The sequence below is a fragment of the Terrapene carolina genome, unplaced genomic scaffold (genome assembly GCF_002925995.2).
Source record: "Terrapene carolina triunguis isolate 2854851 unplaced genomic scaffold, T_m_triunguis-2.0 Scaffold68, whole genome shotgun sequence".
In the NCBI taxonomy this organism is placed as follows: domain Eukaryota; kingdom Metazoa; phylum Chordata; order Testudines; family Emydidae; genus Terrapene; species Terrapene triunguis.
The window spans coordinates 972,718-999,735 of record NW_020664419.1 but is presented as its reverse complement, the minus strand read 5'-3'; the positions used below and the strand labels follow the sequence as shown (position 1 = coordinate 999,735).

Genomic DNA, 27,018 nt, shown 5'->3' with positions numbered 1-27,018 from the left:
GTGCCCCTCGGCAGCAGCCGTTAACATCCCTAGTGTAGGCAGTCTCTGTGCTGGGTACCCGCAGTAAAGTGGGGCTGATCTAGGGTGACCAGATAGCAACTGTGAAAAATCGGGACGGGGGTGGGAGGCAGTAGGTGCCTATGTAAGAAAAAGCTCCAAAAATTGGGACTATCCCTATAAAATCGGGACATCTGGTCACTCTAGGCTGATCTGTCGCTGGCACCCCTTGGCAGCAGTAATTAATGTCCATGGTGTAGACACAGCCTCTATGCCGGGCACCCCTCAGAAAAGTGGGGCTGATCTGTCGCTGTCACTCCTCTGTAGTGGAGATTAATGTCCCTGGTGTAGATGCAATCTCTGGCTTATCCTCCTGCTCTGTAAAGTGGGCCTGATCCATTGCCCCCTGGCAGCAGTGGTTAATGTCTCTAGTGAATGGCAATATACAAAAACCTGTAGGAGAACACTTCAACCTCCCTGGCCACACAATAGCAGATGTTAAGGTAGCCATCTTACAGCAAAAAGACTTCAGGACCAGACTCCAAAGAGAAACTGCTGAGCTCCAGTTCATTTGCAAATTTGACACCATCAGATCAGGATTAAACAAAGACTGTGACTGGCTATCCAACTACAGAAGCAATTTCTCCTCCCTTGGTGTTCACACCTCTACAGCTAGCAGAGCACCTCACCCTCCCTGATTGAACTAACCTCGTTATCTCCATACTGATTTATACCTGCCTCTGGAGATTTCCATTACTTGCATCTGAAGAAGTGAGGTTCTTACCCACGAAAGCTTATGCTCCCAATACTTCTGTTAGTCTTAAAGGTGCCACAGGACCCTCTGTTGCTTGTCTCTAGTGTAGATACAGCTGTGCAGTACAGAGGGGCCCAGCTGATCTGCACAGCCCAAGGGTGTCCTGCAGATTGGCAGCTCTGGGAAACGGGAAGCACTGTCTTACCGTTATGTGTATTACTGTAGATAGCTCTCAGGAATCCCAGTCATGGACCAAGGCCCCATTATGTCAGGTGCTGTATAAACAGAACAAAAAGACAGTCTCTGTCCCAAAGAATTTACAGTCTAAGGCCTGGTCTACACCTAAAAATTAAGTCAACCTAGCTATATTGCTCAAGGGTGTGAAAAACTCCTCTAGGAGATGTAGGTAAACTGACCTAAGTCCCATGGTAGATGCTGCTAGGTTGACAGAAGATTTATTCTGTCAACCTAGTTACTGCCTCTCAGAGAGGTGGATTTACTACAGGGATGGAAAAAGCCCTTATGTGGCTGTAGCAAGTGTCTGAGACGAGAGATAATACATAGATACAGACAGACCGGGAAGTATGAGGAAACAGTGAGCTAGGGGAACACTTAAAAGTTAAGTCAACCGAGCAGCGTCGCTCAGAGGTGAACAATCCACCCCCTTGAGCAATGTAGATAAGCAGACCTAACCACCGGTGTAGACAGTGCTAGGTCAACCTAGATACTGCCCTTCAGGAAGGGGATTAACTATGGTCATGGGAAAACCCCTCCTGTCACTCTACTGAGTGGCTACACTGAAGCTTGTAGTTGTGCTGCTGTAGTGTTTCAAGTGTAGACCAACCCTGAGACAAAATTGGTCAGTGTGATGTACAGTGGCCTCAGCATGCCAGCAGCCTAACTTGTCAAGTGTTTGGTAGGCATCATGGCAAAGGAGAGTTTGAAAGAGAACAATGAAATAGCTTTGAGGATGTTTATATAGAGAACCTCCCAAGCATTAGGGGCAGCATGGGAGAAAGTGTGAAGCTGCTTATCTGAAGTGTTCAAGTATTTTATCATTAAGCTGCAACTAATCTGATTCATTGGTATGTAATAACAGTTCAGTGAACACATTTGTCCCAGTTTCTACATGTTATATACTCCATCTTTGAATGGGAGCATAACAAATATTTAAGCTGACAATTGTAGGAGGGAAGGTTAACTGTAGTGGAGGGTTATGGGTGTTAATAATACTTAGTCAGATTTTCAAAGTATATCAGTATTCTCATGCGCAAACATAGTGAGCTATGGAGATGGTCAGGGTGGATTTGATTTAAATCATGGAAGACTCGATTTAATCATGGTTTTCTACATAAAAGTGCATTCTTGGTGGTGGTTATAACCTTAATACATATTCTTCACAACTCAGAGATAGATGTAGGTTTCCTTTTTAGAAGGTACACACTATACATTTTTAAACAGTGATTTGTTTTGAAAACTTTTCAGATTAGTTTTAAAGCTATATCAAAAAATGAATGATTGTTTGGTTATTTCATTTACCAAAGGTAATTGAAGCTGATATTTATGAAGTCATTGGGAGGTGAACTATCTCCAATTCAACAGATTAATCATTAATATTTGGAGGATTTCTTGCCATGCTGTATTAGGAGGAGAACATCACCAGACAGACATTTAAATTGTTTTATTTAACTAAAACAACAGCGTTAAGTATTCTGGATTTTTTTTCTTCAACATCAAACATATAATATTTTAACAAAACAAACATATGTCCCTCGCTTCTCACATTTATCTCCAGACCTCTTCTCCTTGTCCAGATCTATTCCACCCCCAACAATCTTCTATTCATTGAACTTTTTGAAACTTTGCACTTTTAGAGAGAGGTAAGGGATTGACTCTGTGTACACAAATTTGTAGAGGGACAACAGAGCTGAGGTCTGTTAATTCTCACCAATATATATTATTTATTTATTTAAAAACATTTTTGCTGTTAACAAGCATGTTACCTCTGGAGAGACAAATCCACAGTTTGAGAACTGCAAAACTAAGCATCTCTGATGGTATCATCTAGACTGAGCACCGAGTCCCATTGGGTAGATAGAAAGATTAACCTAAATAATCTATACAGAAGCCTGTGGAACCCCATAAAATTTGGTCCCTAATCCATGAACTACTGGAACTCATTTACAAAACTTTTCTTAAACATGACATGAATATATTGTCTCATACTATAGAATTGGAATTTATAATCCCTATTCCATGATGAGATATCTTTGAACTATAATGTATCTAGATAGGTTTTTTCCTCAAAAAGTATTTTATCAAAAAAATCCGATTTAAATAAAAAAAATCAGATAAAAAATAAATCATTGATTTTTATCCACCCTGGAGGCGGTGTTTTAGTGCACTAGCCAGTTCTCAGTCCAACAGTGTATGTACAGTAGTGCTCATTAAAGTGAAAGGGAAGCGTCTGTACAAAAGGACTGCAGGATCTTACAAAGTCTCTCATCCCGATGACTCCGCACAGACTAGAAGAGAAAAAAATCTTGCCTATCACTTACTAAAGGACAGTAGCTTTCAAAAATGTACTGAATGGTTACTTAATCCATGTGACTTCCCCCCGCCTCCCATGTTTTATCCACAAAAACTGGGGGTAAAGGTGTTTTTTAAGCATGTCTGTAATGTGAAAAATATGAACTTCCAGGAATTTGATAGTCTGGGCTTGATTCTGCTTTGTTACCCAGTACATATTGGGACTAACTCTATTATAAAACTGGAGTGAGATGAGAATCTGGCCCTCCGTCCAGTGTGGGTAGATTTTTCTTCCCCAAGCCCAAATGGTAAAAGTAGCTCAGTGTTAGTTATGGAGAAAGAGCTATGTTAAAAAAACTCCCCTCCTCCCCCCCAAAAGTACTGAATGCTGTTTACTATTAAATATTAATCTGTAAATAGAAATGAACTCCCTAAATGCAATTTCCTAGGGACTGTTTAACATTTCTTTAGTCTGGTGCTGAAGGAGAGCGACACTATATAAATATCTCCATTCTTTTCTTTCCCTATGCTTCTCTCTTTACAGATGATGCAGGGGGAACAGAGTCCAGCTACTTCCCTCATTGACAGAACCATCAAGATGAGGAAAGAGACTGAAGCCAGGAAAGTAGTTTTGGCTTGGGGACTCCTTAATGTGTCAGTTGCAGGCATGATTTATACTGAAATGTAAGTTCCCGAACCGTTTTAAAACTTAATCAATAAAAGGATGTCATTATGTTCCTAGATATTTCCATGTACTGTGGGTCAGAGAGATGCCAACTCAATTTTTTTTCTCTTTCAGGACTGGAAAACTGATAAGTTCATATTATAACATTACATACTGGCCACTGTGGTATATTGGTAAGTGATTGTACTTGGTGATAGTTTACTTATGTGAGGAAACATAAGTTGTTTTCTTTATGTCGGTATTTGAAAATTTTTAACCCGCTTTTTGATCATACAAAAATCGGACTTGACTTTCCATGTCCAGTTTGGATCTGTCTGGGATTATCTCCTGTGACAAACTTGCAGCAAAAAAGGCTTATCTGTTATCTTAGATCAAATTGCATGTGTGTTGAGGCTTTACGTGGTGCTATAGGTGTGTTTTACATTTCCTGTAGTAGTTAGACAAAGCTCTTTTTTTCAAGACACTTACAATCTAAATGAGAGAGATGAAACTAACAAAGGATGAAAATGAAGAGTGGGAATAGACACGTAAGAGATCAGTGATAGCAAACCTTCAAAAAGGCTGGATTTGAGGAGAGGGAGTTGTAGGTTGTTCTGAACCTGGGGATGATATGAAAATGAAAGCATGTCGCAGCTTTAGGGAAAATTGCTTCAGATTCCTTAAACTCAGTGATGTGTTATCATGTCATGCATGTTGATATGTAAATATAATACCATGTTAACTAAATGTAAACTAAGCTAACTTGGGTATTGATTTACAGCCCTTTAAGCATAACTTGTTTTTTCAAATGGTGGAGTTACACTTGTAACCTTTAGAGATGTCAGCTGGTCTAGATTCCAAAATCTACTTTCTCTAAAGAATGTGAAGCTTATAAAGCAGCCCTTTGTTTATGTATGTGATGTTTTTAATTCACTTGTATGATTAAAATATTAGTCTCAAATATATAAAACCTGTCTCCAAAGTTCTTGCATAAAATATGTCCCTGACCATCTTAGCTAATAAGTGTTGATCCTCCATGAACTTATCTAATTTTTTTTTTTAATCCTGTTACACTTTTGGTCTTCACAACATCCTATGGAAACGAGTTCCACAGGTTGACTGTGCATTGTATGAAGAAGTGCTTCCTTATGTTTGTTTTAAACTTGCTGACTATTAGTTTAACTGGGTGACCCTTTATTCTTGCATTATGTGAATGGGTAAATCACACTTCCCTGTTCACCTTCTCCATACCATTCATGATTTTTAAAGACCTCTGTCATATCCCCTCCCCATAGTCGTCTCTTTTCTAAACTGAGCAGTCCCAGTCTTTTTAATCTCTCCTCATATGGAAGCTGTTCCATACCCCTACTCATTTTTGTTGCCTTTCTCTGTACCTTTGCCAATTCTAATGTACCTTTTTTGAGATCAGGCAACCAGAACTGCAGGTAGCATTTAAGGAGTTGGTGTACTATGGATTAATATAGTGGCATTATGATGTTTTCTGTTTTATTATCTGTCCCTTTGCTAATGGTTCCTAACATTCTGTTAGTTTTTTGGGCTGCCGTTGCACATTGAGTGGATGTTTTCAGAGAACTATCCATGATGACTCCAAGATCTTTCTTGAGCGGTAACAGTTTATTTAGACCTCATCACTTCGTGTATATATAGTTGGGGTTATGTTTTCCAGTGTGCATTACTTTGAACTTATTGACAGTTAATTTCATCTGCCGTTTTGTCGCCTAGTCACCCAGTTTAGTGAGATTCCTTTATAACTCTTTGCAGTTCGCTTTGGACTAGGAATGTAAATATCGTTTTAAAAAGTACCCGTTTAAACTATTAAAATTATATTGGTTAACCGTTTTAATCGTTACGTTCACAGTCTACATTTTACATCCATACTTTGGACTTAACTATCTTGAGTAGTTTTGTATTGTCTGCAAATTTTGCCACCTCACAAGTCACCCATTTTTCCAGATCATTTACAAATATGTTGAACAGCACAGGATCCTTGGGGGACCCTGCTATTTACCTCTCTTCATTGTGAAAACGGATCACTTATTCCTACCATTTGTTCCCATCTTTTAACCAGTTACTGATCTATGAGAGGACCCCCCTTATCCCATGATTGTTTATTTTGCTTAAGAGCTTTTGGTGAGGGACCTTGTCAGGCTTTATGAAAGTCCAAGGACACTCTATCCACTGGATCACCCTTGTCCACATGCTTGTTGATCTCCTGAAAGAATTCTAAATAGATTGGTGAGGTATGATTTCCTGGTATAAAAGCCGTGTTGACTCTTCCCTAGTATGTAGTGTTCATCTATGTGTCAGATCATTTTGTTCTTTACTATAATTTCAACCAGTTTGCCTGGCACAGAAGTTAGGCTTACTGGCCTGTAATTGCCAGGATTGCCTCTGGATCCTTTTTTAAAAATCGGCGTTACCAATTATCTGGTACCGAGGCCGATTTGAGTGATAGGTTACATACCACAGTAGAAGTTCCGCAATTTCATATTTGAGTTCCTTCAGAACTCTTGGGTGATTACCATTGGGTCCTGGTGACTTATTACTGTTTAGTTTATCAATTTGTTCCAAACCTCCTCTACTGACATCTCAGTCTGGGACAATTCTTCAGTTTTGTCACTTCACTAGAATGACTTGGATGTGGGGATCTCCTCCATATCCTCTGCAGTAAGGACTGATGCAAAGAATTAATTTCGGTTTTCTGCAACGGCCTTGTGTTCCGTGAGTGCTCCTTTAGCACCTTGATTGTCCAGAAGCGCCACTCACTGTTTGGCAGGCTTCCTGCTTCTGATGTACTTAAAAATATATATATATATTACTATTTAGTTTTGGTGAATAATTCATCTTTCCAAAATGATACAAAGAATATACAGTGACTTTTACCATGATAGTGTTTATATCAGTAGAGTGGGAAAACAACATGAGAGTCAAAGAGACAAGGTGGGGAGGTAATTTTCTGGACCTCTGTAAGCTCAAAAGCTTTTATTGGACCAACAAAAGTTGGTCCAATAAAAGATATTACCTCACTCACCTTGTCTCTTTAATATCCTGTGACCAACATGGCTACAACAACACTGCATACAGCATAAGATGTTAACAGTTATTGATTTTGTAAATGGTGAGCAATTTAAGAACACTCTAAAATATAAAGAACTAACTTGTTAAAATAATGGTTTTTGTTTTTTTTGTTCTAGAACTTGCACTTGCATCTTTGTTCAGTCTGAATGCCTTATTTGATTTCTGGAGGTATTTCAAATACACGGTGGCACCAACTAGCTTAGTTATGAGTCCTGGACAGCAGACCCTTCTTGGGCTTCAGAATGCATGTAAGTTATCTCTGGCAGTACTCTTTAAAATGGTGTCTACAACTGAGTTTGTAAATGTTTAACCTTCTGAACAGACCGTCATAGGTCTCAACCTGGCATGGGCCTCCAAACAAACACAAATGTCTAGAAAAAGAAGAGAGATGCAGTCAATAACTTCTGAAGGGTAGGAGTGCTGATTCAGAGAGCATTTTGATTGACTTCACCTTACTGCTCCCTGCAGATGGGGTAGCTAGGAGAAGTGGAATGAAAATTCAGAAGATCAAGAAGTTACTTGATTACTGTGTACCAGTAACTTCATGAAAGGAAGTATTGAGTGATAAAGGGCTCTTTACTTTAGTAGAGAAAGGCATAACAAGAACCTATGGCTGGAAGCTGAAGCCAGACAGAGTTAACTTAGAAATAGGGAACACATTTTTAACAGTGAGGGTGACTGACTTTGGAACCAACTACTGAAGGAAGTGGTGGATTCTCCCTCTCTTGATGTCTTTAAATCAAGACAGAATGCCTTTGTGGAAGATATTCTTCAGTCAAACACAAGTTATTGGGGTCAGTATAGGTCAGGGGTTCTCAAACTGGGAGTTGTGACCCCTCAGGGTGTCGCGAGGTTATTACATGGGGGGTGATAAGCTGCCAGCCTCCACCCCAAACCCTGTTTCACCTCCAGCCTTTATAATAGTGTTAAATATATATATTTTTTAAAAGTGTTAATTTGTAAGGGGGGGGTCGCACTCAGAGGCTTGCTGTGTGAAAGGGGTCACCAGTACAAAAATTTGAGACCCACTGGCAATGGGGTAATTGGGTTAAATGATATTGCCAGTGTTAGGAGGTCAAAGTAGATGATTGCATGGACCCTTCTGTCCTTAATCTATGGATCTGTATCACTGCTTCCAACATCTGCAAACGAATGCATATATCTAAATGGTTCATAGTGTCTCTTCCATCTTTGACTTCTGATCTAGAGCAGTAGAGAGTGGGGGAGCCAGGGGAATTAGCAAAAAATTACTTGAGGGAAGATAATCAGGGAACAGGAGAAGAAGCAATAATGATAAAGAACAAACAAAACAAAAAAGACAGGAGAAAAGGGTGGATGGTGGAGTGTAGGAGACAAAAGCAATGAGAGAAGTTCAAACTCTATCGTGGATGGGCTAGGGCGTAGTCCCCTATGTGTGGGACTGGGGAGGAGGCGCAGATGGAGGGTTTATGTTTAAATCAGTCATCATAGTAATCTACACACTGGGTAAAATTAGCCATGTTAGAGAGAAACCTTAATGCAAAGTCTAAAAATGACAAACTAAACGTCAGTCCCTTCATAAAATATTTTGAGTTTCTAAACAAATTTCTAAGAAACAGAAGAACATGACAAATTAGATGTACCAAATGTGGAATGTCAGTACACTACTACCACACTCGACCAATCTGACCTCTGATTGCAGAAAGATGCCATCAGGTTGGAGGGACTTCATAGGAAAGCATCAATAAAGATCAGGAGCATAGAAAAACATCAGTAATGATTGTGGCGTAGTGTGATTGATTTATGTGCAAAGATTAAAACTTGTGTAACTGGACTAAACTATGAAGCGAATATATCAGTCCATGAGTATTGAAACTCTTAGGAGATGGCGTGTATAGGTAGGGTTAATAAAATGAAGTTAAAAAGGGAAACTTTCTCAAAGAACCTGACTGAAGCTCCTTACTAGAGAAATTTTAAATTAGATATGCCTATAATAGTGCTCTGTGCAAAGCACTCTCTTGCTGTTGTATCTAGGCACAGTACAAGGGTTTTAAAACAGCAGGGTCCATCCATAAGGAACAACCTCATAAAGAGTAGGAAATGTTCCTGCATTGACCATAGGGAAGGACTGGATGTGACTTAATAGGTCTCTCATTATGTGTGTTACTATTATTTGTGTATACTGCTATGTTTGTAATAGTAAAGTGCCTAGAGGTCCCAGCTGAAATCAGGGCCCTGTTGAGCTAGACTGTATATAAACACATAGTAAGATAATCCCTGCCCTGAAGTGGTTTCAGTCTAAATAGGTAGGATAAAGGATGGAAGAAAGAGAGTATTCTTATTCCCACTTTGCACATGGAGAACTGAGGCACAGAGGTGTAGTGACTCACCCAAGGTCACACAGTGTGTCTGCGGCAGAATTTAACCCAAATCTTCTGAGTGGCAGTGCAGTTCCCGAACCACAAGACCATTCTTTTACTCTGTCACAGCTCTAGTTTCTATGCTTGTGACTTGGCTGCTGAATGTTATAGGTCTGAGATTTCTTTCAAATCTCCTTTTCTGGTCTCAATGTAGGATTTTCTTAAGATAGTAAAGAAATGAAATAACAGTTAAAAAAATTATCCAGACTGCTGCTCCTTCAGCCCTAATTCTGCTTTTTTTTATTACAGCAGTACAAACAACTCCGCCCCGTGAGCTAGTGACAAAGAAGGTCCCTTCTTCAACACCTTCTCCTCCAATCCTGGGTCAGAGCGTGCTGAGTTACAGCCCATCCCGCTCACCTAATACCAGCCCAAAGTTTGCCACTGGTTGCATGACTGGGTACAGCCCTCAGCTACAGGTTTTGTCAGGCAGCAGCGGTTCTTATAGCACTGCTGTGACCTACTCACCAAACAGCAGCTACAGTAAGGTAATAGCCTTGATAACCCAATGTAACAAGTTGGAATTTGCTTATTAGATTGCTTGTATTGTGCCCTACATTGCAGAACCTGATTCTCCAGTAGCTTGCACACCTTGTGTATTTATTTACACCTTTTGCACAGCAGGTGTAAAATTTTACCCAACAGGCATTCTCTAGTCTCCCACTGGTGATGGCATTTTTTTCACTTTGCGCCACCTGGCAGGTGATGCAGTAAGAATTTAAATAAACCAACCAGCAACTGAAACATACTAAAGCCAAAGTGGCGTCTAGTTTAACAGTAACTAGCAATGCAATAACAAGTTGGATAAATGAGGATAAATACATTAATTTTGTTTCCAAATTGAAACTAATAAATAGAATTCCAGCTTTACAAAATAACACAATCACTCACTCTATTTCCCACAGGTATCCAGCTTCAATCCCTCTCCTGGTGGCTCACCATACCCCACCAGCATTGGACCAGTGGAAAGCAGTGGGCTGAGGTCTCGGTACCGTTCTTCGCCAACTGTGTATAACTCCCCTATTGGCAAAGAAGACTATATGACAGACCTAAAGTCCTTGGACAGCTTCCTTCAAAGTGAAGAAGAGAAGCAACATCGAGTTCAGCTGGGTAAGTCAGTAGCTCTGTTTGGTCTAAAAGTTGTTGTTTTTTTAAGTGCATTTGTGGGATGGTACTCCAGTTCTTCTGGTGTAAGGTTTGGCACATCTGTGCCAATCTTAATGAAATGAACTTAAGTCATTTGCACAGAATCCATCTCTTAACAAATCCCTGTAGAAGGCACAATCTGAAGACTGATGCAGAACAAGTTAAGTCTTTTACTGAATAGTCTAAGTGAGATGTGAAGCAGAGCTCCATGACTTCTACAGCCCTTTGCAACACAGAAGCCTTGGGGAAACTTTCCAGAGAATAGAGCCTTGTGTTATAGATAGAAATGTACAGCTGTTGACACTCTGGAGACAACTCATGGATGTCTATAAATGACAAACTACACCTCTACCTCGATATAACGCTGTCCTCGGGAGCCAAAAAATCTTACTGCGTTATAGGTGAAACTGTGTTATATCGAACTTGCTTTGATCCGCCGGCGTGCACAGCCCCGCCCCCCCCCAGAGCACTGCTTTACTGCGTTGTATCAGAATTCATGTTATATCGGGGTAGAGGTGTATATCTGTATAGGACTTACTGGCCTACAGTAAAGAGCCAGGGCCTTCATCTTGACAAGAGCTGTGGCCTGTGGAGACGGCATCTCAGATCAAGATGCCAAGTAATCCGCAGGTGACCTGTGTCCTGAAGACACTTTTTATTATTGAGATGACAGTGACTAATAATATTTTACATAGACTGAGTTTGGCATTTGGTTCATCGCAACTTGTGGATGGCGTCCCTCCAGTCAAAGCCTAAATGCTCTGACCTGTCATCTGTACAGGAACCTCACACTGCTTAAAAATTGTTTGGCAATCAACATGGAGTAATTTGTTTACTGAATGGATAATTTCAGGGAGTTCAGATTCCAGTTCTCCTTCCAGCAGTCCGACTCTCTGGAACTACAGCCGTTCCATGGGAGACTATGCACAGATGCTGAGGAAGTTCCAGTACCAGCTGGCCTGCAGGTCCCAAGCCCCATCAGCACACAAAGATGAAGCTGATCTGAGCTCTAAGCAAGCTGCGGAAGAGGTAAATAGAAAACTCGAGGGAAAAAGATACAGTTGTGAATTTTTTGCAATCTTCTGCAAGGATTTGGATGTGTCTCCCATTCACATTACTGGAAAGAGAGGCGATAAATCCCATAGCATTGAATTGCCTTCATATAATTTATACAAATATTTTCTTACTACAAATTTATATTCCAAACTTCAATCTGAACTAGTTCGTTGTACATTGCCTTCACCAGTAGAGGGCAATTATAAATTTGTTTGGGGTAAAAAAAGTGACTTCTGACCAAACACTTCTGGATATATCTGCTGTATAGAATTTTATAGTTTATTAGTATTCATTTTGTGAGCAGTGGTGGGAAACAATAAACATAGATTTAACCTTTTCCTGTCTTAACCAGTTTCTCACAAACACCTTAATTATGTAGTAATATATAACAATTCTAGATATAGTAGTTCAGTCTGGAGTTCAAAAACTAGTAGTTTAACTGCGTTCTTGGACTTAGTGATGTTGAGAAATCTTCTCTTCTGCCATTTTATACTATGGATAAAAGTGTTTGTAACAGTAACAATTAACTGCATCTAGTGCATTTCAAGCAGCTGAATGTATATTGAAAATCCTCTGTTTCACCTGTACGTGCTCAGTGGATTTTGTGAGACACATGGAGAAGAGTACTGCACATCTGACTTTAGTGTGGCCAATAGGAGTAGCTCTTAACTTGCCTGTCTTTTAATTAAATGTTACCCCTTTTCTCTACCTTGCACACTGATTTAGTGTAACTTTCCATTAACTTGAACCTTTTCTAGAAATCCTACTAGCTTAGACCAGTTTTATCCTAATACAAATAGCTATGGGTACCAAAATGGTGCATCTGGACTTGGTGTGTTAAACTAACTGGTATATAGTCCTCATGAAATGCCCTGTGAGATATGAACATTCTAAAACCTAGCTGGGGCTTATGATGGGCACGCTATAATTAGTATCAATAAGATGGCTTGGCCTCTAAAAGCCGTATTGCGTTCAGCTGGGTTCCTACATCTTTGCAATAAGTCTCTTAAACTACTTAACTTTTTAGGTTTGGTTGAGGGTGATAATGAATCGACAACTACTCAATCATGTGGACTCATGGACAGCTAAGTTCAGAAATGTAAGTCCTATCATTGCTCTTTAGAATCTAATATTTTAGTATCCTGTCCTTATTTCTGCGGAACTCAGAGCTAGAAAATACATGAGTACATCATCATTTGCCTCAGCCTTAATGGAACTGAGCTATGGTATAAACTTGGTAGGGTGTAATACTTCCTTAATGATCTTTGATTTGTAACAGAACTCTTGCTTTTTGATCTAATTGTATTATATTAGAATGGGGGGGGGGGAGAGAAATTGAGTTGCCACATGTGTACCTAAGATTGTAGAAAGAACTACAGAGTGTATTTGAGGATTAGCATATGGCTGTGTAACTAGCAACTAACACAAAGCATGCTCACAAGGGAGCGATATTAAGGTTACACGTTCAACCTTAACTCCTGCACTTGCTGACTTTTGTGCTATGACATCCTGGAAACTTCAAATTGTAAAGTTCATACCAATGAAAATGGGTAGACTTGTTTTTCCCTTTTCCACAACTCAACCTGCTGACTCTGTTTTCCTCAAACATTTCAAAATAACTCACCTGGGCTGACCTGAAGCATGGAAAATCCCATCCCCAAGGTTAAAATTTTCCAAAAGGTCTGAACAGCTGAAAAGTTAGAATGAAAATCCTGACCTAATCTGACTTTTAAGAACTGTTATTTCTGCTATTGCTATTGCAGACCTAACTACACTTCAAGGTAAAAGTATTAGGTAATCAAATAACAAACTACTCAACACACCGCTTGTTGGAATTCATGGCACTCCCCAGGCATGTTTGTTTGTTAAGCCAATAATATCCATGAAAAGCTCAAGTGTTCACAAATAATATATTTCTATCGGCACCCTTCTTCCTTAAAACAGTCTGTGGGAATTATGGACACATGCAAGCATAAATTAAGAGTTTGTGGATGACTTGCTGGTCTTCATACCATTACTCCCCTCACCATCCAAAAAGTCTGTATCATGGTCTAGAAATGTTATCTAGAACTCACTCATTGAACTTTTTAAATAGTCATTCAAATCCTACCATAACCTGAGAGTCTATTTACTTAATAACTTTGTATATCTCTTCTGCTTCCTTAAATGTTTGTTGTTCACCTTTTCTATTTTGCAGTCATAACAGTAATTCAGATACTGATTAGGGTATAGTAACATTTCACACAGACTTCCTGTTGCTGCTTATCTTTTTAATTGTCTACCTTTCTCTCCTCTTCTAGTGGATTAACGAGACTATTTTAGTGCCACTTGTGCAAGAGATTGATTCTGTGAGCACTCAGCTGAGAAGAATGGGGTGTCCAGAGTTGCAGATTGGAGGTACTGTATGGAGATACTGTAATAGATTTGTAAAAAGCAACAGAGGGTCCTGTGGCACCTTTAAGACTAACAGAAGTATTGGGAGCATAAGCTTTCGTGGGTAAGAACCTCACTTCTTCAGATGCAAGAAGAATAGATTTGGTATTTGTAATAGATTTGGTTCAGTTCTCATTAGTACCTGTGCTCAGGATGAAAATTTCCAGACAGAAAAGAGTGTTCTTTGCAACCTTAAGAACTAGAAACAGTTTTTTTTTTTATGAGAGAGCTTGGATTATACAGCAACTTCCACAGGTGCAGAATTGCAGAAAACACAGGAACCTTGTTACAGCTGCATCAGTGAGAGGACTATGTTCATTCCAATTGAGCCTCCTGAGGCAAATCCCTTAATAAGACAATAACCTGGTGTTTGATCTCTAACTGGTAGATGCTCTTATAGCTGCTAGCCTGGATTCTATCTTCAGTTAAACTGGTGTTTAATCTGAAGTAATTCCACTTATTTGCATTGTTACATCAAACTTGCACCAATTTAACTGAGAGCAGAATTTGGCCTTCTATTTTGTAGGCTACTTAAGCTTTAATCTCTCCTTAAAACCCACTTCTGCTGTGACACGTATGAGAAATTAACCAACTAAAAATGGCTAGATGGAGAGGCAGTTAGGAATCTGCTATATACTTAGTCAAATGCAACACTAGAAACTTTGTCGTATCCCCTTTTCCCACCAGTATAAGTGTCTTTTGTCTCATAGGATGCAAGGTTTTCAGGACAGGGACTGTCTTCCTGTATGTGTGGTGCCTAGCATGTTTTGTATGCTAGGATGATGTAAATAATACAGACTCAATCTTTCTCCCAGTGAAGTAAATGTAGGAGTAAACTTCTCTAGGATCAGAATTTGGTATTTGGCAACATCAGTAGTGATGTAGTGTGCCAACTATTCCTAGGACCCAGCTTCTCAGAGTGCAACAGGCAAGCAAGCGGAACAGAATGTGTCAATTCTTTGTAATAGTCTGTTAATAAGCTTCTGAGTAAGTGAGGATGTTCAGTGTTCTGCTATGGCCATAGATCATATGTGCTGGTGTTCTTTTGTATTGCAGAAGCCAGTATTAGCAGTCTGAAACAAGCCGCTCTTGTTAAAGCTCCACTCATCCCCACACTGAACACTATAGTGCAGTACCTGGACCTTACACCAAACCAGGAATATTTGGTTGAAAGGATCAAAGGTAAATGGTCATCATGCACACTTAAAATGTGCTTCATTACAGTTCTCATGCGTCAGGTGTTAGTGATGTTGAACACTGTCAACAAGACCTTTGAACTTGTGTATTTCCACTACTTGAAAAGCAGCCCCTCCTTCATACCTGCTGAGACCCAAGTATTGGTGATTTTCTACTCTTGTTTAAAGTGACTTAATGATGTGGGATCGTAATATAATTTACAATACTCTTAAAACAAAAGCTTTGTCACTCATTCACCTTTTGAATGGGTGTTCTGGAAACTCATTGTTGGCTTTAATCAATCTCTTCTCTTACTACTTTATCACTCCCTGATTTCATTCCAAATAAAAATGAGTTTTAGGATTTAAATCTTTTTTTAAATCCTGATGGTGATTTTTAAAATTTGCTTTGCAAGTGTTTCTTGCATGCTTTTCTCATGTATACAGCACCATAAATATGCATGATGTCTGAAACAGACATAGTAGATTTCCTTCTTCCACTTCCATCTCCAACCTTGCCCCAAAATAACTTCATATAAACTCTGTTGCCTTTAGAACTTTCTCAGGGAGGATGCATGAGCTCATTCCGATGGAACAGAGGAGGGGACTTCAAGGGCCGTAAATGGGATACTGATTTGCCCACTGATTCTGCTGTAAGTTTGCATAGTTGTGTTTGATGAGACTTAAAACGCATTATTTTTCAGTGCTAGTAGTAGGAATACGAAGTAGAGATACAGCTTGTGAATCTCTTGAGGAACATGATCCAAATCCTGCACACCTCATTTACCCAAGTAATCCCATTGCACTCAGTGAGATTACTTGGTAGAATTATGTAAACCAGATCTAGCCCCATATAGATCACAAAAATAATGTTGTTGTGTATCTTAATCTTACGTCACTCTTATTTAGACATAATTGAAATGCCTGTTGAATAGCTGTGGTGGGTGTAGCCTGACTTGCTCTGACCTCTCTACTGCAGTTGTTTTTCTACATTCAGACACAAATAAGTAATCATCTGCATTCAAATGAATCGTCTATAAAATAATGCCTAATACAGGAACAAATTATTAAATGACTTCACCTTGATTAAATGTCTAATTTCAGTTCTCCAAAGCAGATTGCAAAGTAAACAGACATGAAAGAATAATAAACATGGATTGAGTGGCCCTGTGCCCATTTAATTGAATATTGTTTAAATCCTAAATGACTAACTCAAAGGAGTAAATAATCTAGTTAGAGAGAGAGACTCTCAGTGTGGCTCAGCCGAGCAACCTGAAAGGTCAGAGGATAAGTGTTTCTCAACAGAAACAGTAACATGTACTTGAAAATAGTGAATTAAAATATTACTTCAGTTGTCAGAAAACTGACATACCCTAGATACAAAGAATAATGACACATAGCTGAGTGACACAATTCTGAGGATTTACTTTTCTTGCTGTCTGTGCAAGAAAAGATAGCTGAAGTCCTGCCTTGAGTCAAGTAGGAACCTACCAGTTCTTAAGGGAAAGCACTCGTAGTCATGGGGTAGGACATCACATCCTGTAATTGAGCATTTTTTTCCCCCTCCGACAAACAGCCAGATGAGATGCCATTGGAGACTATATTGAATATCTAAATACTAATAAGACAAGACTAGTTCTCACAAATCATCCTAAACTTCTGTAAACCCCTGAATGAGTTACTAGTTTAAAATATATTAAATGTATATTGAGGAAATGTTAAAATTGAAAACGTCAAGACAAAAGTCAACAAATGCAAAATTGTAGTATATGCAATATGACTGTTACTGTAAGAACCTTAACATTGAGTATATATTTAACACTAACATACAGTAGGTAGAGTTTCGTTTTATCTGCTTGCCACTCTTTACTGGTTCTAGCACTCTTCCCCGTATATAGGGTGTACTTGTTCAGACTGAGAGAGGTGGGCTTAAGTTTTACAAAAACCTCAATGTGAGTGTATACAGTTTGCCAAACCATGGTTGGTTTGAATCTGTCAATCTCAATCAAACCTTTCAAGTTAATGGGGGAGGAGGGAATGAGTTAAAATAAATATTCTGGTTTGGGGCCCACATTCGCTACTAAATTCTGCAACTTTGCATACAGCCATCTCTGGAAGGGAATGAATATGCCATATTGTGGCTGATGTCTTGTTGTTCAGCTGACAGATGAACCTTGACTTGTCAACATCTTACATAAATATTCTGGCCAATGTCAAGCGTTGGGCCACCGAGGAGAGTGGTTAAAGCACTCCACTGCTTTGTCCCTTTTTAAATTTGCTGGGGGTCAGTCAAAGCTGCAATAGGATCACTGTCCCTTGGATTCTGTAACGAGTATCTGAGACTGTTAAAGATTAACCGCTTTATTGTAGCAGTTGGTTCTACAATCTGTCTGATGGGCACTAAATTCTGATTTAATTTTTTCTTCAGATCATTATGCATGTGTTCTGCACTTACCTTGACTCCAGGCTGCCTCCTCACCCAAAATATCCTGATGGCAAAACATTTACCTCGCAACACTTCATTCAAACACCAGATAAGCCAGGTATTGGCATCCTTGGTCCCTTTGTTTGCTGGGATCGACTGCTTGGATCATGTCCTTCATGTCCATATTACCTCTTAAATTTCTATTCCTAGATGTTTCAAATGAGAATGTGATTTGCATCCACCAGAGCACCATCAACCCTCCCCACTATGAGCTTATCTACCAGTGCCAAGTCTACAATCTGCCCAAGGTATGAACATGGTGCTTTTCTTCTGATACCTCAAGAAAGCTACATACATTCTGAAAACTCTAACTGATGTTGATTGGTTATCTTTTTTGAGCAGTCAGGTTTATTGACAGGGAAATTGTCTTTGAATATAGCAACGGTCAGTGCAATGTACAAGGCAACATGTTACCTTGATCTAGTCATAGCCCTTGGCATATAAGTTGCTACTAAATAACACCATTACCATAAAGAGTCTCAGTAGAGTACCGAAGGCTGTATCTTCCCCTTGTTGCATGTTCTTTGATAAATTGCTAGTGTTTAAAATAAATAACTTAGACCCCAGAGGTCTATGTTAATTCTTCGGTGCCACAGATCTCGTGTCTCTTACCAGCAAAAGTCTGTGTTGGAAAAATTACCATTCCCAGAATCAAAAGCTTAAATTGATGCTGTTGGATCCCTGGTCAAAACTTGAGCCCTAGTTTCAGAAATGATCATCAATTCCTCTAGTCCTTAAAAGAGTGGAAGGTCATAATCCAGCCTAACAAATTTTCTCTTTTTGCATTTGCCCAGCTGGAGGATGTAAGCAGTGTCCCGAAACTAACTTAAGTCCTGGAGGTTCATTATGATGAAGAAGCCCATAATAATATTCCTTTGGTAATGGTTTCCCTTCTATAGCAGTTTCTCATCTCAAAATACTTTGCAGGTCAGCATACAAACTCCATAATGACATCTTGCCAGTGAAGTGCAGCCACCTCTGGAGTGGAATGTGACAGCTGTTTAACAGTGCTATTACACAAAAGCTTAGGACAGGAAGTGAAGGGTATTTTCTTTTAAATAAGAAATTGTGCAGAACTTTCAGACTGAATATTGTATGTATTACTTAATCTTCACCCTCTTCTCTTCCGGTGCGTTCAGGGCAGAAACAACATGTTCCATACCTTGCTTATGTTCCTGTGCATCATAAAGACAAAAGAATCTGGGATGCTCGGGTAGGTATAGAGTGCCATGAATCCCTGCATTTAATACAGGCTGAGAACCGTAACATTCCCTGTTGTAAATAAGCAGTTTAGCTGCATGTAGACTGATCTTAAGTTCCTGTAGAAACTATCTGTATTCTTCACTGTATGGCAATTTCTTGCTGGTCTGCGAACATCCTATTTCTTTCACTCCCCCCCACGCTCTCTTTTGGCTGCCTCCTACACTCTTATGTTAAATAACTTAAAACTTGCCATTTGCATTTCTAACAGAAATACAGAATAATATTCTTTCTCCTCAAGCACGAGACAGGGAAGTGTGAGGGCCCTTTTCTCCTTATGAACTAGGATATAAATCTACCTTAAAAACCTGACTCCACTTTCACTTTCCAGTAACAGCTAAAAGTTTGCATTTCAGGATGAGCTCTTCAAACACAAGAGCTTTACTCTGAACTTCCATGGGGAAAATCAAGCTCCTCAGTTCCTAAAAAGACTAATTCAGGGCAGCAAATGATGACTGACAATTAAATGCACTAAAAAAAGTACTATGGGGAATCATGCACCCTTATGTCCTACAGAAATCTGGGATAGGAGCACTTAAATTATGGGAGTTCTAAGGAGTATCAAATTGATTAAGCAAGGAAAATTAGCACACTAAAATGAAATACAAATTTGTTTTTAAAAGCTTCTTGTATAAGCCTCTAGGTGCATAAAGAGAGTTGCATTTTTTTGCAGGCTGACAATCTTTTGGAGCGCAAACTGTAGAATATTGGTCTCTTTAGTCACTGCCTGGCTAGATCCTGGCCTGAAATCCACTGCCATCGAGAAATATAGGTATAAGTAGATGCCATCATTAGCCACTAAACTTTGCTTTTGGAGCAGTATAAGAAATTTTGAGGGCAACTGTGCCTACGTTGGCATAAAAGTGAAGTCCAGACTTTCCCATTTAATTCCTGTGGGGTTGTACTCTGTTCATAGTGAAGCATAACTCCTAAATAGAAGGAACCTTTGGCAGGGATTGAAAGAACTGCTGGAGTCAGGGGCTTGCAACCTGTCCTGACAACTTTCTTTTATAACAAAACTTTGCTTTAAATGTAGGTTTGTGCTTATTGTTATTTTATTAGTATGACTTTGTCTTTGCAGGCGAGTAAATCTTGGCTTATCAGGAGTGAATGTTCTGTGGATCTTGGGAGACTAGTACATCATGGTTCACTGTGGATGGCCTCCACCGTCACATAGTGAGAAACAATTGTGCATCTCTGAGATAACTGAGCAGCTTATTACACTTGTGCCTTGAACATAAACCTACAACGATGTACTAGTGTGATATCCTGGTGAACATAGGATACGTTTACATTCAATACACTGTTCGCATGAGAACATGCTTCCAGCATTGAAATACTCCTACCAGCTCTTATTGCGCAAAGACGTCTCTTTACAACTTCCCACCTTCACAAGCCCCACTTTAAAAGCCTTCACCATTCTTCTGGCTGAGTTGCCCTCCAGAGGCCATCACTGCTGATACTTGAATTAGAAGCAACTCAACGGTACCCCTGCCAGCTTGGGGAATGAATTGTGAGCCCATCTCATCTACATGGCAAGGTAGAATACTACAGTGCAACTTGGACTGCCCTACTAAGGTTGTACACTGCTGCTTGGCACTTGTTACTTCAGTGCTGCCCCTTGAAAAATCAGTCACTGCCAAGTACAAAAATCAGTGTGGCCAAGTAGAAGATCCACATGCACCAGGAAATGCCACATAACCAGGATTCTCTTCAGCTTATGCAGAAAGGCTTGTGGCTAACCATCATTGGAGGACCAGTGTAGTGGGATTTTGTGGCACCACCACACTTTTAAAGTGACTGCACTGAAGGTGTAAGTGAAAGAAAACTTCAGACCCTACACACCAGTTAGACTATATTCTTATGAATCTTTTTTTAAACAAAATAATCCAATATCTTTTAAACTTGAGTGTGTTTGGGGCAACAAAACGTTGCTGATGTCTTGACTGAAATTGAAGTCTTGCCCGAATGTCCTTTATTTTTTAAAAAGTTCTCACATTAGTGTTTCTGGTATTAATCCCCTATTTTAGAGGTGTTTGAGCTGTAAAAAATTTACTCTAAAATGGAACGTAGCTTCAGTGTCTCTGCAAAAGAACAAAATCTTTACACTTAAATCAGGATGTCCTAGGAGTCCAAAGAGACATCCTCTCCTCCACCCCCACATAGCACCATATTGCTGTGAAGTTCTTTATAACCAAGGACAAACAGATGCAACCTGACCAGCGTTAGTCATTGGAGGGAGTTGAGGCTCTGCTGGTTTTTCCTGCCTGGGGCAAATAGCAATGACCCAGAAGCAAGAATCAAATTTATGACTTGAACTCCTATTCTGTATGGGTGGCACGTCACTTTAGATCCTCAGACCAGCCAACACCTTATTTTGAGAAAAAAGATGTTCTGCTCTAGTATGTATAATGATGCGGTGTCCCTGGATAAACCAACATGGGTGTTTTTTTTACAGTTATATAAGCAATTGCTTTGCAATGTAGACTAGTTGCTCCTTGGAAAAATTTGAGTTAAACTTGTTTTAAACAAAATGGATTCCTACATGTATGCCAAGGTTTTTCCCTATAGGGATGAAGGATCCATTGCAAATCCTGGTAACCAGGCAATTTTAAAAATGTGTGCTAAAGGTTCTTCTTTTAAAAAAAAAATAATATTGTGGGGACAATTTCAGAAGCCCTCCGGTAAGGGTAATGTTAAGGGTCCTCCTGTTTCTCTCTCTCTTGTCATAAGGCATGAGGTTAAGGCCGAGTGGCCTGCTTAATTTTACCCTTTCAACCCACAATGACCAGAAAATTGAGACCTTAATGTCACTGTGTTAAACTGCCAACGATGATGCTCTGTGGAATCCTGCTGAAAGTATTCCTCCAGGATTCACAGAAAGAGCTGGCTGGCTCGACTTGTGAAGAATACACTAGATTTGTATTCGTTTTACACTCTTTTGTACTGTTTTCATTTTTTTACTGAACTGTGGATTGCCTATCTCGACGAGAGCAGGTGGGGAGGGGTTTGGAAATGTGTCCTTTTTACTATGCTCAGCAGAATTACCATTCATTATCTCAGTTGGACTGTTTGGTTTTTTTAATGCATGAGCCGAACTTACTGCCATTGTACGTCAGAACTGCATCTTATTCAAGATACAACTTCCCCAAGGGGAGGTATGAATTTTTCCTGGAGATCAGACTGTTAACAATGGTTAATTTGGTGCCTGTATTAAATGGGTTCATTTGGTTAAACATTTGTGTGTGGTTTTGTGCAATAACAAATGGCATATTTTGTCGCCCAAATCTGTTTACACATCCCATATCATCTAGTTTGAGACTTATTTCCGCATTATACAATTCACTGTCAGGTTTGCATGATAGTTTATCTGTAGCAATGAGTAACTAAACTTCACAGTAATGTGGCATGTTTTGCTTAGGACAGGTGGCAAAGAACTGATAGAATTACTATTTGAGTGGCATTTATTTAAGGTCGGAAGGAAATTGGTTTAGTCTGGTAACAATCATTCTCATGCTGGTGCATGCAATTCTCATTGAAGCTCAAGGGTATCTGAAGGCAGACAGTAGCTCTGTCTTCCATCCTGAAGACCGCACATACTTTGTGGGTGAGACAGCCCAGCAGCAGGAAACTCAACCATTACAGTTCTAACACCTCTAGTGCTAAAATATATCACATGCTTCTTCCTTTATGAACTTTCAAATTGTTTGTTTGGGGACAGAAGAGAGAAATAGACACAGCTGTAGAAGCTTCTTAAAAAAAACAAAACAAAACTGCAGAGTTCAAAATTCACTTGGGTTTTTGGTCTGAAATCTGAACAAAGTTAGCTAATAAGTTCTTCAGGAGTAATATCCAATGGCTGGATATTATATCCAGTATTATATCAAGGATTTAAAAAAAAAAAAAAGCTATGCAAAGGCAATATTAGTGATCAAACTAGAGAAGAAAGCTCAACCAAATTTTGTTTAACTGTTTGCAGCCTGCCACTGTTCCACTGAAAGTGCCTACTGTCCTGAGTGCAAATATTATGCAGGCAGTGTAGCCTAGTCGTCTAGCCCAGTGGCTCTCAACCTTTCCAGACTAATGTACTCCTTTCAGGAGTCTCATTTGTCTTGTGTACCCCAAGTTTCACTTCACTTAAAAACAAGTTGCTTTCAAAATCATACATAAAAATATAAGTGTCACAGCACACTTACTGAAAAATTGCTGACTTTCTCATTTTTACCATATAATTATAAAATGAATCAATTGGAATATAAATAGTGTACTCAGTGTATAGCATATAGAGCCGTGTAAACAAGTCATTGTATGACATTTTAGTTTGTATTGACTTCGCTAGTGCTTTTTATGTAGCCTGTTATAAAACTAGGCAAATAGCTAGATGAGTTGATGTACCCCCGAAAGACCTCTGTGTACCCCCAGGAGTATGCGTACCCCTGGTTGAGAACCACTGATCTAGCCACTGGAGGGTTCCAATTAAAAGGTGAAGTATGATAGTAAAAAGCTGAGATTGCTAATAAAATTCTGGTAGCCTTAATTAAAAACATGACCTCAGTCTAGTTCTTCGAGAATGAGTGTTCGTGCCACAAAAAAGTAAATGCTAATTGACCACTTGTTGGCAGCCTCAGAAGAGAGACCAACAAATGAATTGCTATGGAGAGTGAATTCCTCTTACCCCTAAATGAGGTCCCGCTAAAGCAGGATTCAGGCAGTATGAGGAACGCTCACTCTGCTTATTTTGCCTGCTGTGTGGCTAAAGGGAGGGCTCAGGCCACAGTGATCTCAAGCCAACACCTTTCAGCAGCACTAACTTTCCACTGTTGCTTTTAAATTATATTTATAATTAAAAGAAAGCTCACTTTTACAAAATCTAACTGGAACATAGGCTTTTCTCCTTTCGTAGCTGAAGAGCATTTCTCTTGCTACATGGATGATTCCAGTGTCAACTGCCTGTTTTGCTTGCTCCTACAGCTGTCCTTTGTGCATTCTTCCCACTGCAAGACCATTACCACGTCTCTTATTTCAAGTCACTTCTCAAGACCCACAACTGTGATGCCAACAACCAACTGCTAATAATGGCTGGTTTGAGACACGAGATGGTTAATACATGTTTCAAGTGCCTTTCTAGAGTGTGAGCTCTTTGGAGAACAGGCACTGTTTCTTGTATGTTTGAAAATCCACCTAGCCTTTGGGATCTCCTGTACATCAAATAAGACCTCTCTATTGCCTGCAGTGGTGCAGGGTTTTGCATTAAATGTTAGTAATGCCTTCTACTCTTGGAGGAGATACTCAAATTCTCCAAAGGCACCGAGTTTCAACTACCGTATTTCAAAATGTATTTACTTTGTGTCACAATAGTCTGTCAATGATGGTTTTACATTTAAAAAGCATTTTGTTCACTTCTTCCTAAACCTCTCCATAGCCTTTGTTATTGACTTAAGAACATCAGAATGGCCATAACAGGTCAGACCAATGGTCCATCTGTCCCAGCATCCTGTCTTCTGACGAGTCAATGCCATGCTGCAGAGGGAATGAACAGCACAGGGCAATTATCAAGTGATTCATCCCCTGTCGTCCAGTTCCAGCATCTGACAGTCAGAGGCTTAGGAACACCCAGAGCATGGGATTGTACCCCTGACCATGTTGGCTAATACCCATCGATGGACCGATCCTCCATGAACTTCTCATCCTTTTTTGAACCCAGCTATACTTTTGGCCTTTGCAACATCCCCGGCAATGAATTCCGAAGGTTGATTGTGTGTTATGTGAAGAAGAACTTGGTTATGTTTATTTTAAACCTGCTCCCTATTAATTTCATTGGGTGACCCTGGTTCTTGTGTTACGTGAACGGGTAAATAACACTTTCTCCACACCACTCATGATATCATAGACTGCTGTCATAGTCTCCCTCGGTTGTCTCTTTTCCAGGCTGAACAGTTCCAGTTTTTTTAATCTCTCCTCGTATGGAATCTGTTCCATACCCCTGGTTATTTTTATTTCCCTTCTCTGTACCTTTTCCAATTCTAATATCTTTTTTGAGATTGGGCGACTGGAACTGCACATGGTATTCAAGGTGTGGGCATACTATGGATTTATATAGTGGCATTATATTTACTGTCTTATCTATCCCTTACCTAATGGTTCCCAACACTGTTTGCTTTTTTGATTGCTGCTGCATACTGAGCAGATGTTTTCAAAGAACTATCGACAGTGACTCCAATATTTTTCTTGAGTGATAACAACTAATTTAGACCCCATCATTTTGTATTTATAGTTGGGATTATGTTTTCCAGTGTGTATTACTTTGTATTTATCTGCAATTTTGTTGCCCAGTCAGCCAGTTTTGTGAGATCCCTTTGTAACTCTTCGCAATCAGCTTTAGACTTAACTATCTTGAGTAATTTTGTATCATCTGCAAACTTTGCCACCTGTTTACCTCTTTTTCCAGATCATTTATGAATATGTTGAACAGTACTGGTCCTAGTACAGATCTTTGGAAGACCCTGCTATTTACCTCTCTCTATTGTGAAAACTGACCATTTATTCCTACCCTTTGTTTCCTGTTTTTTAATCAGTTACTGTTCCATGAAGAGGACCTTCCCTCTTATCCCATGATTGCATACTTTGCTTAAGAGCCTTTGGTGAGGACCCTGTCAAAGGCTTTCTGAAAATCCAAGTACACTATATCCACTGGATCAGCCTTGTCCACATATTTGTTGACCCCCTCAAAGAATTCTAATGGATTGGTGATGTATGATTTCCCTTTACAAAAGCTGTGTTGACTCTTTTCCAACATATTGTGTTCATCTCTGTGTCTGATAATTCTGTTCTTGACTATAAGGGCAAATACAGTGCCCATCTATAAAAAGGGAAATAAAAACAACCCAGGAAACTACAGACCAGTTAGTTTAACTTCTGTGCCAGGGAAGTTAATGGAGCAAGTAATTAAGGAAATCATCTGCAAACACTTGGAAGGTGATAGGGAATAGCCAGCATGGATTTGTAAAGAACAAATTGTGTCAAACCAATCTGATAGCTTTCTTTGATAGGATAACGAGTCTTGTGGATAAGGGAGAAGCTGTGGATGTGGTATACCTAGACTTTAGTAAGGCATTTGATACGGTCTCGCATGATATTCTTATCGATAAACTAAGCAAATACAATTTAGATGGGGCTACTGTAAGGTGGGTGTATAACTGTCTGGATAACCGTACTCAGAGAGTTGTTATTAATGGTTCCCAATCCTGCTGGAAAGGCATAACAAGTGGGGTTCCGCAGGGGTCTGTTTTGGGACCGGCTCTGTTCAATATCTTCATTAACGACTTAGATATTGGCATAGAAAGTACGCTTATTAAGTTTGCGGATGATACCAAACTGGGAGGGATTGCAACTGCTTTGGAGGACAGAGTCATAATTCAAAATGATCTGGACAAATTGGAGAAATGGTCTGAGGTAAACAGGATGAAGTTTAACAAAGACAAATGCAAAGTGCTCCACTTAGGAAGAAAAAATCAGTTTCACACATACAGAATGGGAAGAGACTGTCTAGGAAGGAGTACGGCAGAAAGGGATCTAGGGGTTATAGTGGACCACAAGCTAAATAGGAGTCAACGGTGTGATGCTGTTGCAAAAAAAAGCAAACATGATTCTGGGATGTATTAACAGGTGTATTGCGAGCAAGACACGAGAAGTCATTCTTCCGCTCTACTCTGTGCTGGTTAGGCCTCAGTTGGAGTATTGTGTCCAGTTCTGGGCACCGCATTTCAAGAAAGATGTGGAGAAATTGGAGAGGGTCCAGAGAAGAGCAACAAGAATGATTAAAGGTCTTGAGAACATGACCTATGAAGGAAGGCTGAAAGAATTGGGTTTGTTTAGTTTGGAAAAGAGAAGACTGAGAGGGGACACGATAGCAGTTTTTAGGTATCTAAAAGGGTGTCATAAGGAGGAGGGAGAAAACTTGTTCACCTTAGCCTCTAAGGATAGAACAAGAAGCAATGGGCTTAAACTGCAGCAAGGGAGGT

The 27,018-nt window shown here is 39.6% G+C and overlaps 1 protein-coding gene across 2 annotated transcripts in view; it reads left to right on the top strand.

Annotated features, from left to right (window-relative positions):
* Positions 1 to 22,233, top strand: part of TMEM209 (transmembrane protein 209) — a 22,688-nt gene extending 455 nt beyond the window's left edge. Inside the window, exons 2-15 of one of the 2 annotated variants that reach the window (XM_026648584.2) lie at positions 3,825 to 3,964; positions 4,080 to 4,138; positions 7,160 to 7,291; positions 9,695 to 9,930; positions 10,348 to 10,552; positions 11,442 to 11,617; positions 12,672 to 12,743; positions 13,945 to 14,041; positions 15,134 to 15,259; positions 15,808 to 15,905; positions 17,681 to 17,795; positions 17,888 to 17,985; positions 18,877 to 18,950; positions 20,079 to 22,233. In XM_026648584.2, the coding sequence (XP_026504369.1) occupies positions 3,825 to 3,964; positions 4,080 to 4,138; positions 7,160 to 7,291; positions 9,695 to 9,930; positions 10,348 to 10,552; positions 11,442 to 11,617; positions 12,672 to 12,743; positions 13,945 to 14,041; positions 15,134 to 15,259; positions 15,808 to 15,905; positions 17,681 to 17,795; positions 17,888 to 17,985; positions 18,877 to 18,950; positions 20,079 to 20,133 (1,683 nt within the window). In that variant the 3' untranslated portion in view covers positions 20,134 to 22,233. Of the gene's footprint in view, positions 1 to 3,824; positions 3,965 to 4,079; positions 4,139 to 7,159; positions 7,292 to 9,691; positions 9,931 to 10,347; positions 10,553 to 11,441; positions 11,618 to 12,671; positions 12,744 to 13,944; positions 14,042 to 15,133; positions 15,260 to 15,807; positions 15,906 to 17,680; positions 17,796 to 17,887; positions 17,986 to 18,876; positions 18,951 to 20,078 lie in introns of both variants that reach the window. The other variant, XM_026648582.2, reaches the window with a different exon arrangement.
* Positions 22,234 to 27,018: the final 4,785 nt, after the last annotated feature.